The sequence below is a fragment of the Styela clava genome, chromosome 5 (assembly GCF_964204865.1).
Source record: "Styela clava chromosome 5, kaStyClav1.hap1.2, whole genome shotgun sequence".
Classification (NCBI taxonomy): Eukaryota; Metazoa; Chordata; class Ascidiacea; order Stolidobranchia; family Styelidae; genus Styela; species Styela clava.
The window spans coordinates 17,731,209-17,743,571 of NC_135254.1; the positions used below are offsets into that span (position 1 = coordinate 17,731,209).

At 35.7% G+C, this 12,363-nt stretch overlaps 2 protein-coding genes across 4 annotated transcripts; one reads left to right on the forward strand and one right to left on the reverse strand.

Annotated features, from left to right (window-relative positions):
• Positions 1–1,361: 1,361 nt before the first annotated feature.
• On the forward strand, positions 1,362–6,468 carry LOC120344048 (uncharacterized). Of its 3 annotated transcripts, none has more exons than XM_039413134.2 (6): positions 1,362–1,763; positions 1,980–2,021; positions 2,299–2,385; positions 2,795–2,898; positions 3,016–3,144; positions 4,664–5,607. In XM_039413134.2, exons 1-6 carry the CDS (start codon positions 1,466–1,468, stop codon positions 4,982–4,984), a joined length of 981 nt encoding a protein of 326 aa, XP_039269068.2. In that variant the 5' UTR covers positions 1,362–1,465; the 3' UTR covers positions 4,985–5,607. The 3 variants fall into 3 exon arrangements, with proteins under 3 accessions (XP_039269068.2, XP_039269067.2, XP_039269069.1); XM_039413133.2 differs by lacking the exon at positions 4,664–5,607 and adding an exon at positions 5,649–6,468 and having other exon boundaries at positions 1,367–1,763; XM_039413135.2 differs by lacking the exon at positions 4,664–5,607 and adding an exon at positions 3,638–4,097 and having other exon boundaries at positions 1,381–1,763.
• A 770-nt stretch (positions 6,469–7,238) lies between these two features.
• LOC120344050 (uncharacterized) lies at positions 7,239–10,051 on the reverse strand. Its single transcript, XM_039413136.2, has 6 exons — positions 9,728–10,051; positions 9,336–9,377; positions 8,848–8,919; positions 8,607–8,710; positions 8,120–8,248; positions 7,239–7,943 (listed from the first exon to the last, which is right to left on the reverse strand). Exons 1-6 carry the CDS (start codon positions 10,017–10,019, stop codon positions 7,635–7,637), a joined length of 948 nt encoding a protein of 315 aa, XP_039269070.2. The 5' UTR covers positions 10,020–10,051; the 3' UTR covers positions 7,239–7,634.
• Between the last annotated feature and the right edge of the window lie 2,312 nt (positions 10,052–12,363).

Here is a 12,363-nt window from a genome sequence, read left to right on the forward strand (position 1 = left end):
TACAACTTGATTTAGTACTTATTAAAAATATATTTAAAGTATATTAGTAAATCAAAAATCATTAGTAAATCAAAAATCATTTTAATCTGCGGTTGTGTTGACAAAATGAAAGCAATACTTCTCAGAAAATATCATGACAATCTGTGGACACATAAATGCGTGGCCCGATTATATTTTGTTTTAATTAATTCGTATTTTTGTGAATTCGATAAATCTGAGCTGTTGGTACAACACTTACGGCGCTGATAGCGTTCTCCGTTTTATTTTTAGTATTGCCGCTTTTCAATTTAGAAAATTTGGATTTCCACCATTGACATCCACCACTTCTCGTTGTTCGAACTCGCAAGAAACACCACTTTGGGTATTCATCAAAGCGTGTGCAGACTCGTGTTTTCGTCGGAAATCCGCAAGTCTGATTAAGTGACCTGTCGCGTCACCTGTTACCAAATTTTCAAATGGTAAATTGCTATTCTAATAGTTGGATATATGCTCAGCTCTACTCAGTATCCAGTAATTATTAGCTCGATTAAGGTTATTTGAATAAATTTTAAGTGTTATGTAAATTCTAACGTAAAATCGTAATTTGGCTGTTAGTTAAGTTACGCGAAAGAGTTTGCTGCCCGCAGTGAATTTCTGGCTCGTTGCGGACTCATTCAAATGCTCCGCGGACTCATTTGAGACTGCGGTCTCGGGTTGGGAAACACTGGTCTATATAATGTTGTCAAATATAAATATTATGTGCTATTTCTGTTTGAGTAAAGAGTATGGTTTTTGCCTTTCGTAATCATGACTCTTCAAAACAAACTCAAATGAGCTGTTTCAAACACACTTTCACTGTCAAATACGCTAGGCATAGTGAAAAGTGTTATTGTGTTACAAAAATATAGTACAACCTTGTTTCTAATTCCAAATGGTGACTATAGAGGTATATTGTGTAATGGCATTATTACTTTATACTTTTCTGATATATAAATATAATAAACAATTGTAGATCACAATTTCCCAAATCGTGCAGCGATACAAAATTGCCAAAGAAAGGACTTCGATTTTTATTGAAATGGAAAAATACATGCACCGTACAAAATTTAATATTTATTTTTGGAATGAGTTATCGAAACCTTTATCTAACATCATATGTCTTAATCCGATTGGTATTTCCCAGCTTTAACCTATTTTATTGCCGTGTGCTTAGTCACTGCATAACAAGAGTTTGAACACTTCAGATTGGCATCTACCGTTCCCCGAGGCGAATAGGAATTGCTACAATTTATGATGAGAACGTTGTTTTGCCATTGTATTTAGAACACATGACATTTTTCATGATGCGTTATTTTTCTACCTCGCTCGAGGCGATTCTCAAAAACACCACAAAACGTACTGTTTCTTATTATTCAGTCAGCCATTACTCTCGCTATTTTTCAAACGACGTCGGCGTTCTATACAGATTACATTAAGTACCGTCAGCATGTCACTGGCAGAAAGAATAGGAATAGCGGTATTTGCCGTATTTCTATTTGGAAAATGCGGTGCTTTTATTGAGACAACTATGTCCAATGAGTACATGATTTGCAGACCTGTTGCAGGTGTGTTTGGAACCTTGGGCGATGGAAAAAATAGTTCAGAAAAGGGAATCATGCCTGTTTTGCAGGGACCGGAAGGATCTCCAGGTCCACCAGGAAAAACAGGACTTCCGGGTCCAAGAGGAGAACCAAATTATCAAAAAGTTTCCACAATTGTTGGAGACAAAATGCACTCGATTAATGGTAAATAATTTAATTGTTTTTGTGGTATTGTGAAGCTTACCAACAATCGTGACTACGAATATTTACAGGTCGGCTCACAGGGAAGTAATGAAATAAATTAACTTTTCGGTATTGAAATTCATTATATGAAAAAAGCTATCATATCCACGTACTAACGAAATCATTTTTGAGTAACCGTACTGAACTGATATTTACAATATATTTTTCACTTTTTAGCTCGACTATTCAAACTTGAATCCGAACTCGCAAGCCTAAAAGGTAAACGCAATTAAAGAATATATATTTAATATGAACGATATACATATTCAATTGAACGGCTTATTATAATAATTGAAAAATACGCATGGTATATGACACCGGCTAGGATCAATATCTTTGTTTAATACTTCTCATTTCATGCAAAAAAGAAGTAATAATCTCTTTTCCGTCTTGAAACTATACGGAATTTAGAAATTCCCGCATATTTACACATTTTTATATATGTAAACATTTTTTATTTAATGTAAACTTATAAATATATATATTTAAATTTCAGCCAGTGGTGGTGGCGGCGGAGGCGGAGGCGGAGGTAGTTCTGGAGGCTATGTTCCACCCACACAATCGCCAGAAGATATAAAAAATGGTAACATTTTTGATTTTCCCTTTTTTTAATATGATATTTTTGGTCTATTGTGAATACGGAAAACACGTCATTAGGAATTAGTCTAGATCATTTTATCAAATAAGCCACAAGGCCTCTATGACAGTAGTTGATTTGCAAGCAAATCTCAAACATAACAACGTTGCGAGGAATTCTGTCAAACTTTTCATTTCGTTTCAATCATGTCATGGGACTGAACAATTGTATAATAATCAACTGTGCACACTTCACTAGTTTCCATTATTGTTCAACAATAGCACGATGGTTTACACTTTACAATAATAGACAACAATAACTTAGGCTACAATATTGAACTTTTTCCAATGCCCAATCCAAAATCCCATCACTCAATTTTAAAACTATTAGTAATTAACGTGTAAATTTCTCATAGCCAAAGATTGCATGGATAAATACAAAAGTCCGATCAACATAGGCACAATGTGCTATAACATAATTGGCGGTGAAGGGTTGTTGTGGACATTTACAGCGGCAGAGGTGAGTGTAATAAATGAGTACATCGATAACTCTACTTATGTATCTGAGTGTTAGAAGGCAATAGGACAGATATCCTGTTTGTACATTGTTCATTTATTCCATTTTTGTTTGTTTTAGTCAAATTGCTCAAAACTTGGAGGATATTTAGCCGATCTCAATTCTCGTGAAGTGTATGACAAAATATACAACTACATTGATCAAACCTACAGCACAGTGGTGCAGGCCTGGACTGGTATGCGATACGAGGTAAGATATTTCAATCAAAAATGCGTATACGTAGTTCAAAGTTCAATTGTGCGTTGAACTGTGTAATAAGTCATCTGAATCCATCACCTTTGACGAAAAGAGCGATTGTAACTCAAGTTATTTTCAGTTTGGCAATGTTGTTTAACTCAATCACTGTCAAATGCTGAGAAAGCTCAAACGAATAAAGAAAGTGTGTGACATGCTCCATAAATTTTCGTTGTTAAACTGCATTGTTCACACATACAAATACTTCGGCACAAACAGATAGATAGAAAGATAACTACACTGAAGAATACAGCAATGCGGGATAATTTAATCCAGCTAGTTGTTGGCATGAGAATGCAAATTTGATAGATCCTTCAATGAAGTTCTAATTTGTTCATTCGCGATAAATGGAAATTATTTGGACAACTACTGGGAAATAGAAAACAAAAATGACTAAAATTGAAAAAAAAAAAAAAATTTAAATCAGCTCTCGTTCCATTTATTGCAGGATAACAAATTATTACTTCGTGATGGGAAAGAAGCGGTTTACGCTAAGTGGTCGTCCGGTTATCCGCGACAATCAACTACTTCGTACTACGCATCATACCAGAAGGTCTACATATATATGGACACCTCAGCCTACATTAGACGATTGTCCAACACTCGCAGCAGCACCAAAAGAGCATACGCCATTTGCAGTTATGATCTAAAAGGCAACTCCACAACTTCTGCAACTCCCACAACAACAGGATAGAATATAACGTGACTGGTGTGCTGTTCCATTTGAATTTTGAAATGCTCTATAAAACTAGCGGAAAACAGCGCTTACAAGAGTTTGCTTTCTATTAAAGAAAACAAAACTGAAGGTTTTCAAATTGTTGTTTAATATGCTGCTTGATTTTTGCTTCTTTTTTTCGTCTTGTATTTGCTGTAACAATTGATGAGAATAAAAATATAACTGGTATTTATATGCTTTGTATCAGTGCATTAGGCAAGATTTTACAGTAATTCAAATGCATTGCGTAAAAATGAGATACAATACACAACGCCGCAAATTAAGCACGGTTTAGTCAAATTAAAATCTAGTGAAGCATTTTCCCTAATATGAAGATATTCAACGAGGCTGAAAATCTATGAAATTCGGCATCCGGTGATTAAATAACGAGAGAGCAATGCTCAAATATGGACGAAACGGAGAAGTACGGGTATCAAATTTTGTACACTACCGGTACTGTAGTCCTCCCGACTTCGACTGGTGACCAGAGCGCAACAATCGCGAACGGGGAACAATGTGCGCAATTTTTCATTTTGTGACGTCATCACACAAAAACAAACCGACCCCATGGAACCTCAAGGAATTTCTGAAACAAATAAAAGTAATATCTGTCTAGCTGAAACATTAATCTTCAACCACCAAAAATGAATGTCAAAGCAATAACTAAAATACTAACAGCAAAACAATACCAACAAAGAGACTTATAGGTCCACGTCGTGTCTAATACTAATGATTCGAATATGTATTTTCGTTTGGCAGAATAACAACCTCATCAAAACTGATGGCAAACAAGCTAAATTCTCGAAGTGGATGACCTACAATCCTCGCAAGTCCGGAACTTCGTTTTACAGATCATACACATACATCTTAGCCAGGATTGACACCAGTTCCCGCGTGAATGGCCTTCAAAATGTGCCGGGCACTCGCAAACTTTCCTACGCAATTTGTCATTTTGATATATCTGGAGCTGTAACCACGAGAAGAATCACAACAGAAACTACACGAAAAACTCGTCGTCCATACACGCGCATATCATACGGCCCCGTTCGACCACTTAATATCGGAGATGATTACTACTGACTTCAGCGAAATCTTTCATATCAAAGTTGCTCAAAATTTAATTTCAATTTTGAAGGCTTGCTTGTAACATTTCATATATGTGGTTACTTGCTGCGGTACAATTAACAGATTTAATTGCATACGTATTCTAATCAATCTCACTACACTAATTAATCAACATTTTATTAACGAACAAATTGATAGAGTATTCATATTTAGTCTAATTTTTCTCATAAATCGTAAAGTAGGCTATATAATTCACGTTTCTAATTCAAAATTGAATGATGACTTTGTGATAGAAAGCACTAAAAATGTATATTATAGTTCCTGAAATTCTCCACCTCTTTCGAAACGATCCTCTCCAGCACTAATGTATATATATAAAAGAACGGAACGTCGCGCTTCGCCCAATCTAGAATGCAAATTGCAAGTTCAGATGGTAAATAGGGATAATATATATATGAGCAATATATTGACACGTATTAAGTTAGATTATTGGGGACGCTTCTGTAGTTGTTTGGGCCATCGTTTATTTGCCAAGCAAGTGAGTGATTACGCCTGTCTATTCACTTGAACCTGGGTGATGCTAAGATATATTCCAATAAACGGACTACTATAAATCTTGTGTTTGGCATGCGTTATCATAAGAAATTCGACTTATTATGTTTTTATTTAATTTTCACAGCGCAGCAGACTTCTTAAAACAGATGGTACAGAGCCAAAATTTGCCAAATGGATGTCTTACAATCCTCGTAAGTCGACAAGTTCATTCTCATCGTATTATAGAACATATACGTACGTGCTTGCTAATATCGATACAAGTTCGCGTATTAATGGACTTCAGAACGTACCGGGTACCCGGAAATTGGCATACGCTATTTGCCATTTTGACACATCTGGAGCTGCAACTACAAGGAGAAGCACCACGACACAGAAAACGACAAAGACCATGCCCTATGCAAACAGGCGTTACCACTACCGCCCAGGTCTCGGGAATGATTATTACTGAAGAGAATTATTTTAAAAACTAAAACATTTAACGTTTCAAACTTACTGCAGTTTGTGTTATCAACATTAATTTGGACACATTCATCCGATATTTAGATTTTGTTTTACGTAACCTCTGTTGCTGGAGGCTAATTGTGTCTATTATTGAATTTAATCAAAAGACACATAATGCAGCACAGATATTTCTGCTCACGTGACGTTGTAAGACAACGTAAACGTCGTGAACTCAATGAGGTGACAATATGGTGATTTTTTTATTAATAATTGTGTCATTTGCACCTTCTCTATAGAAATTTCGTTCTGAAAATTATTGATTGATTTACACCAAGTTTGTTTCATGTATGGAAAGACAAATCAAGTATATAGTCCTGGTTAATCTTACATCGAGATGCTAAAACTATGTAAAAATGAAAATGCGAACTGCAAAGTTACTCCGAACATGCAGATTCTATTCGTTGTAATGAGATTTTAAAAAATGTCCTAGATTGCAAATTTCACACATTTTATAGTTATGTTATTTGCCGCTTCGTTGAATTTGGACACTTGCATATGAACACAGTTTAAGTTATTTTATGCAATTCAAGCGAATTAGAAACCTTTGGGCACTATTTTAACGCCATGAGCGGACGTTTGCTATCTATCAATTACTCGATGCTTGCTTTAAAAGGTCATTCGGATTGAAAGGATGAATAATGGTTGTTCGGTATAGATTAGGTAAATAATGATGCTATCAAGTTCATTTTGTACGTGACATTCCTTCTATCGAGTCCTGACTTGCGTGAAATATCATGCCATGAAAATGAATTAATTGAAGGTTTGAATTAGGCACAAAATTCCAGGTAGGTTCATCAACTAGGTCTCATTCCTAATTTATTGGGAATAACACCTATGCATTTCAAGCAAAATTTATTAAAGAAGATGAAGATTTTTCACCTCCATCGACTTGTGACATATATATAACCCTAACCTGGTAGACATACTACCTTCCGGTGTCCGCCATCTTGGTTCACATATTACGGGAGTACCAAATTATGTGATAGGTTTCAAACAAATTAGAGACGGTGGTTGTAGACCTATACTCCATCGATGAAATCATCTTAAATCATACCTTAGCTAAAGGTCCTTCGCAATTAAATCAATCCTTCGCAATTAAATTTTGAAGCGTTAGAGTGAAACAGTTCACTTGACTCAGTCTTTATAAGGCGTAATGTAAAATATCTATCTTGCTAAAAACTTCTGGTGGGAAAGTGAGACTTTACTTTGTGGCGTAATACTTTGTCGAACTTTATTTCATACTCTTAATGTACAAAGATATTCGTAATTACATTAAATGGTCAAAGCTTTCAGAACATGTGCTGGTACAAGAAAACAGGATATCATAGAATCAGATTCCAGTCCAGGTGGCCCAATTGCTTCCTCTGGTAACGGTACGCTAGGAGCCCAGTTATGCTTGGTCTGTACACGGTATTCTGGACTTCTAGTGTCTTTAATGCCCTTTTTACAAAATGGTATTCAAACAGTATTCAAGCCTCTGGTATTTTCAGCCTAACCTAGAGTTTATTTCAAAACAACAATAAAGATAGAGTGGAACCATTCGAAATTTTGATGGTATTTCAAGCGGCTTTCTCCGAGTATTCACCTTTGATTATATATATATGTATATTTAGCTAGAGTAATAATAATAGTCTGAATCATAGTCGTCGTAACTACTGGTAGTTGTCTTCTGCGTGGTCGTACTTCTTCGAGTGGTGGCGGCATTTGACATGTCATAGTGGCAGATAGCGTATGCCAGCTTTTTACTAGCAGGTGTGTTTTGTAATCCCATTATTCGTGAACTTGTATCTATGTTGACGTACACATATGTATAACTACTGTAATAAGTAGAGTACGAAGTTGAAGACTTTCGAGGATTATAGGCCATCCACTTGACGAACCCAGCTTGTTTTCCGTCTGTTTGTATCAAATTTTCCTTCTAGAAATGGTAATTGAAATAAAGATGAAATACCAATTCTACGGATAAAGCTTATAAACAAACGGTTTTCATTTAGTAAACTCTGTTGTTTTATAAAAAACACACGGTGCCCGTGTGTAAGTTCATATGATAGCTCTGAAGATTAATAGCTATAAATCGTAAGTATTCCTGCTTACCTCATACCGCATTCCAGTCCATGCCTGCACTACAGTACTGAATGTTCTATCGATGTAATCATATACTTTATCATATAGTGATCGAGCGTTCAAATCGGCTAGATATCCTCCAAGTTTTGTGCAGTTCGACTGACAAAATAAAAAGAAAAAACAGTTAGATTGGCATTTTAATTGTTTTTGGTGTACTTATGCAATCTCTACGAACCTGAAGTAACTATACTGCATTTAAATGGAATCAGAGTTCCATGTTCGAATTATTACTTTAAACATTGTCTGCACGAGGTTCTATAAAATCCAGTCATTTGAAATGCAGGAAATGAAATAAATCAAGACCTAAAAAGTCGCAGGCCTTTCTCATCATGATTATTCGCGACGTCGTTGCCAAATCTGATTATTTTAAAGTCTGATTTAGTCAAATGACTAGATAGAACTATTGGATGTCGTTTTGAGATTGTGCTTATATTATGAAGTTTAGACAAATTTATACCTCTGCATCTTTGAATGTCCATTGAAGCCCGTCTCCTCCGATAATGCTGTAGCACATTGTGTCAATGTTTAAAGGACTTTTGAATTTATCCATGCAATCTCTAGCTGTAAACACATCATGCTTCGATTGAAAATATAAACACAATAATATTGATATTAGCCCATTTTAATACTGACATGTATTCTAATTAACGAAACTAACAAACGAATAAATTGTGAAATTTACAGCAAAATTTAAATACCATTTTTCGCTTCTTCTGGAGAGAGAGTCGGCGCCACAATTCCTGTTGTTGAGCCTCCACTAAAACCATTAGCTGAAAATTAAATTTACTCAGTCATATCCGTATTTATCCATTCTATATATATAAATATTGAAGGCTAGAAAAATCACTCATATGAGTAATCTCGAATCAGTTTCAATTTCAATAGTTTCAAACTTTTTAAATTGGATATAAGCACCTTAGGTGTCGCTGCTTGATAACCAGCTTTTGTTATCCATGGCTTTCCTTCCCCACTATAAAACTGTGTATTTATCATTTTCTCGTAATTTGTGTTCGGGTAACTATTTACTGGTTGCAAGAAAAAATAAACTTGACTTGACTCATAAAGTGAATCGATCTAATTGATTCACCACGCTAACATTGTAGGGAAAATACATTGGTGCTTGTGAAACATCGACGATTCAAAAAATATGTTCAACGATTAAACATGAACCTATCTATATACAGACCTTTGAGTTGCTGTATTTCTGACTCTAATCTGAAGACACGTGCTGAAAATAAAATGACGAATGATGAATTTTTTTTATTCATATTGTTCATTAATCCAGTTACGACCCATCTTTTTACAAAATCATGACATCTAGATTACATTAACAGCCTATATTGATTTTATATATGCAATATAAAGAATCTGTCAGGTTACTTGCAATACCCACGAACCATCTCCCACGTCTTACAAATGTTCTACACGATACCCGCAACACATTCATTAATTCTCTATTTATAGCTATATACTTGCTCCAAGAAGTTATCAAATAACAAGCTTACTATAATTACCCTGCTGCATGAAAATGACATTAAACACATAACCCATAACCATTTTGAATGCAAAATTCATTACCCTGTATTGTTTGCAATTTATTTTCCACCATGCTTGTAACCTTATCATAATTTGGCTCTCCTCTAGGACCCGGAAGCCCAGATTTTCCTGCTGGGCCACGAGCACCGCCCGGTCCTTGTAAAACAGGCCTATCATCATTAACACCGTTTTCACTGGCAACTGTGCCAAATACGCCGGTTACGGAAGTACATATCATGAATTCGTTGTTCATTGTCGTTTGTATGTACGCACCCGTCCTTCCAAGAAGAAGCATTATAGAATACACAATAGCTAGAGGCCTATTTTCAGCCATCGCGGCTAATTTTCTGTAACAAGTGCATTATGAAATAATATAGGAGGATCTTACATACTGTACATATAAATATATATATACCTCATGAACTATTGTCTCATGCTTTCTCAGTAAAATAACTTCTGCCAGATAATTTATTTGAAATTACAAATAAGCCACGTTTTTATATATAATATCTCTCATCAAATATAATAGGCTACTTAATATTCCAAGTATCTACAAAGCTGACTATATATATTTAGCAATATAATTTCCCATCCATTTGAAGATTATATTAAATTCGCATGATGTAAATTATAGTGGAATTTCTAAACCTGGCAATCACAATTTGACAGAGTTCTTTGAATCAACAGGTACTACATGTATTATACCATCATTTTTGTACCTCGACTTACATATCAAAATAAAATGCCAAAAGTTAGTATTAAATTATTATCATCTTGTTTATCCATATTGACATCCAAATCAATCGCCTGAAGCAAGTCATACATTTTCGGTCATGATTAAATCTTTTTACTTGAAATGTTTGTCGTTAATTTAAGGCTTCAACTTATTAAAGCTGAAGCGATTGGTTTGTTATTCTAACCTCTCATCGTATGCCCTAGGGAAAAGACGTCACACGTGTTCGAAATCTGGATTTCTGATGAATGATGACTAATGTACCAATACTATGTACTGAAAACATTGTTAGTAATGCGGCTTATTTCAGATAATATTCTTGTGACTAAACAATTTACCAAACTCTAATAAAAACAGTTCGAAATTCGGTGAATTTGACTAAGTGTCGGAATTAGGTTTTTCGTTGCTCTCGGGCGACCTGAACTGTTCCATCGATTGAATTCGGTGGAAGATTATTATCAATTGTCTTGGGGCAGAGATAAAAAAAATATATTGAATGGTAACATACAAAAAAAGTCTGCAATACAAAACGGGATTGATGTTCGCCTTCTTGAACTTCCAAGGGGCAAATTGATTCAATTCATTTTACATATATATATATATATATCTATATATATTCACACAGACACAAACAGTGAAAGTCACAAGGAGTAACGATAGATTCAAATCTTGTTAGTACATATATTGTTGGAAATAGAATCTTTTGTGTTGTGCCCCATGCTTTGGATATCGCGTGTTATGTGTAACCTTGCATTAAAGATTTGATTTGATTTACTTCTAAGAAAATGAAAAACAGGATTTAATTGTGTTTGCGCCTGAAGGTCTGTTTGCGTATGGCTAAACCCAAAGATTTCAGAAATCTAGGGCGCTTGGTACTCCAAATTACCTCCTTGGCATTGGAGACACCCTAGTTTTGTGCTAAAGCTGCTACGCACTTTCTGCTGTCAGGGTAGCAAAAATGTTTACTGGGGCACAAGCACAGCACTTCCGAAGGAAGCTTTCTAGAGAACATTACACTCAGTTATGTACGCAACCAGGGTAATCATTTGCAAACATGGCGTAATCGGTCCGTATTGGGTTGAAGACCGGAAAAAGCTCAAACGGAGGAACGTGTAATGTTTATTTATAATGCATATGTAGAGCAAGCACGCTAATTATACCGGTTAACTGAAAAGTCTTTCAGAGTAGATCCAGCGAGAGACATGTTAGCAAGACCAGCTTCAATATTCGAATGTCCTTCAAGAATGTCCGCAACGCAACGTGCTTCACGATGACGTCAGAGCTCTTGATCACCGGAAGCGGTAATCCACCAACACAACAGAACGTTACGTGAATATGTCTAGGAAGTTCTGTATATCACTTGAACACATCAAATTACACCCTTGATTAGCTGACAGAACGATTTCAGGAAACGCTGATCAGCAGTCAGCAGTGACGTCAAATGGGTAACTCATTCATTGGACTTGAACCCCTCGCATTTTTCTCTGAAAGGGTATTCGAAGGAGTACACTGCTCAAACAATTAGTGAACATAATAAAAAGATGGAATCGGAAATTTCCATGTGACGGCTCCTGAAACGGACTCCGCGTTCGTTGAAAATACCGGCTTCCAATTTTAATTCATCTGTGTTCAAGGTAACTTGCGATTGCGGAGACTCACGTCAAAATAAACTCATAACTGTTCTAAAATATCACGACAATCCGCGGCCATAATAATGTGTGATCAACTGCCCGATTATATTTAGTTTTGATATATATTGCGCTCATGCGAATTCGGTATCGTCGTTAAAAAGATCTGATATCTAGTACATATAAAGTATATATATATCTGAAAAATACATATTCATCGACTCGAAATCCCCGCGGCACGGCTCCTGAGTCAGTCGTCGAGATTACGCCACTCGTTAAAAGAGCCGACTTTTTCAACGGATATGTAATGGTTTTTC

Excerpts from the sequence above, each read along its gene's own strand:
- LOC120344048 (XM_039413133.2), top strand. The coding sequence starts at position 1,466 with ATGTCACTGGCAGAAAGAATAGGAATAGCGGTATTTGCCGTATTTCTA. Across the intron at positions 2,899-3,015 it reads GGACATTTACAGCGGCAGAG|TCAAATTGCTCAAAACTTGG; the intron begins GTGAGTGTAATA and ends TGTTTGTTTTAG. Across the intron at positions 3,145-5,648 it reads GGACTGGTATGCGATACGAG|CGCAGCAGACTTCTTAAAAC; the intron begins GTAAGATATTTC and ends TAATTTTCACAG.
- LOC120344050 (XM_039413136.2), bottom strand. The coding sequence starts at position 10,019 with ATGGCTGAAAATAGGCCTCTAGCTATTGTGTATTCTATAATGCTTCTT. Across the intron at positions 8,249-8,606 it reads GGACATTCAAAGATGCAGAG|TCGAACTGCACAAAACTTGG; the intron begins GTATAAATTTGT and ends TTATTTTGTCAG. Across the intron at positions 7,944-8,119 it reads GGACTGGAATGCGGTATGAG|AAGGAAAATTTGATACAAAC; the intron begins GTAAGCAGGAAT and ends TACCATTTCTAG.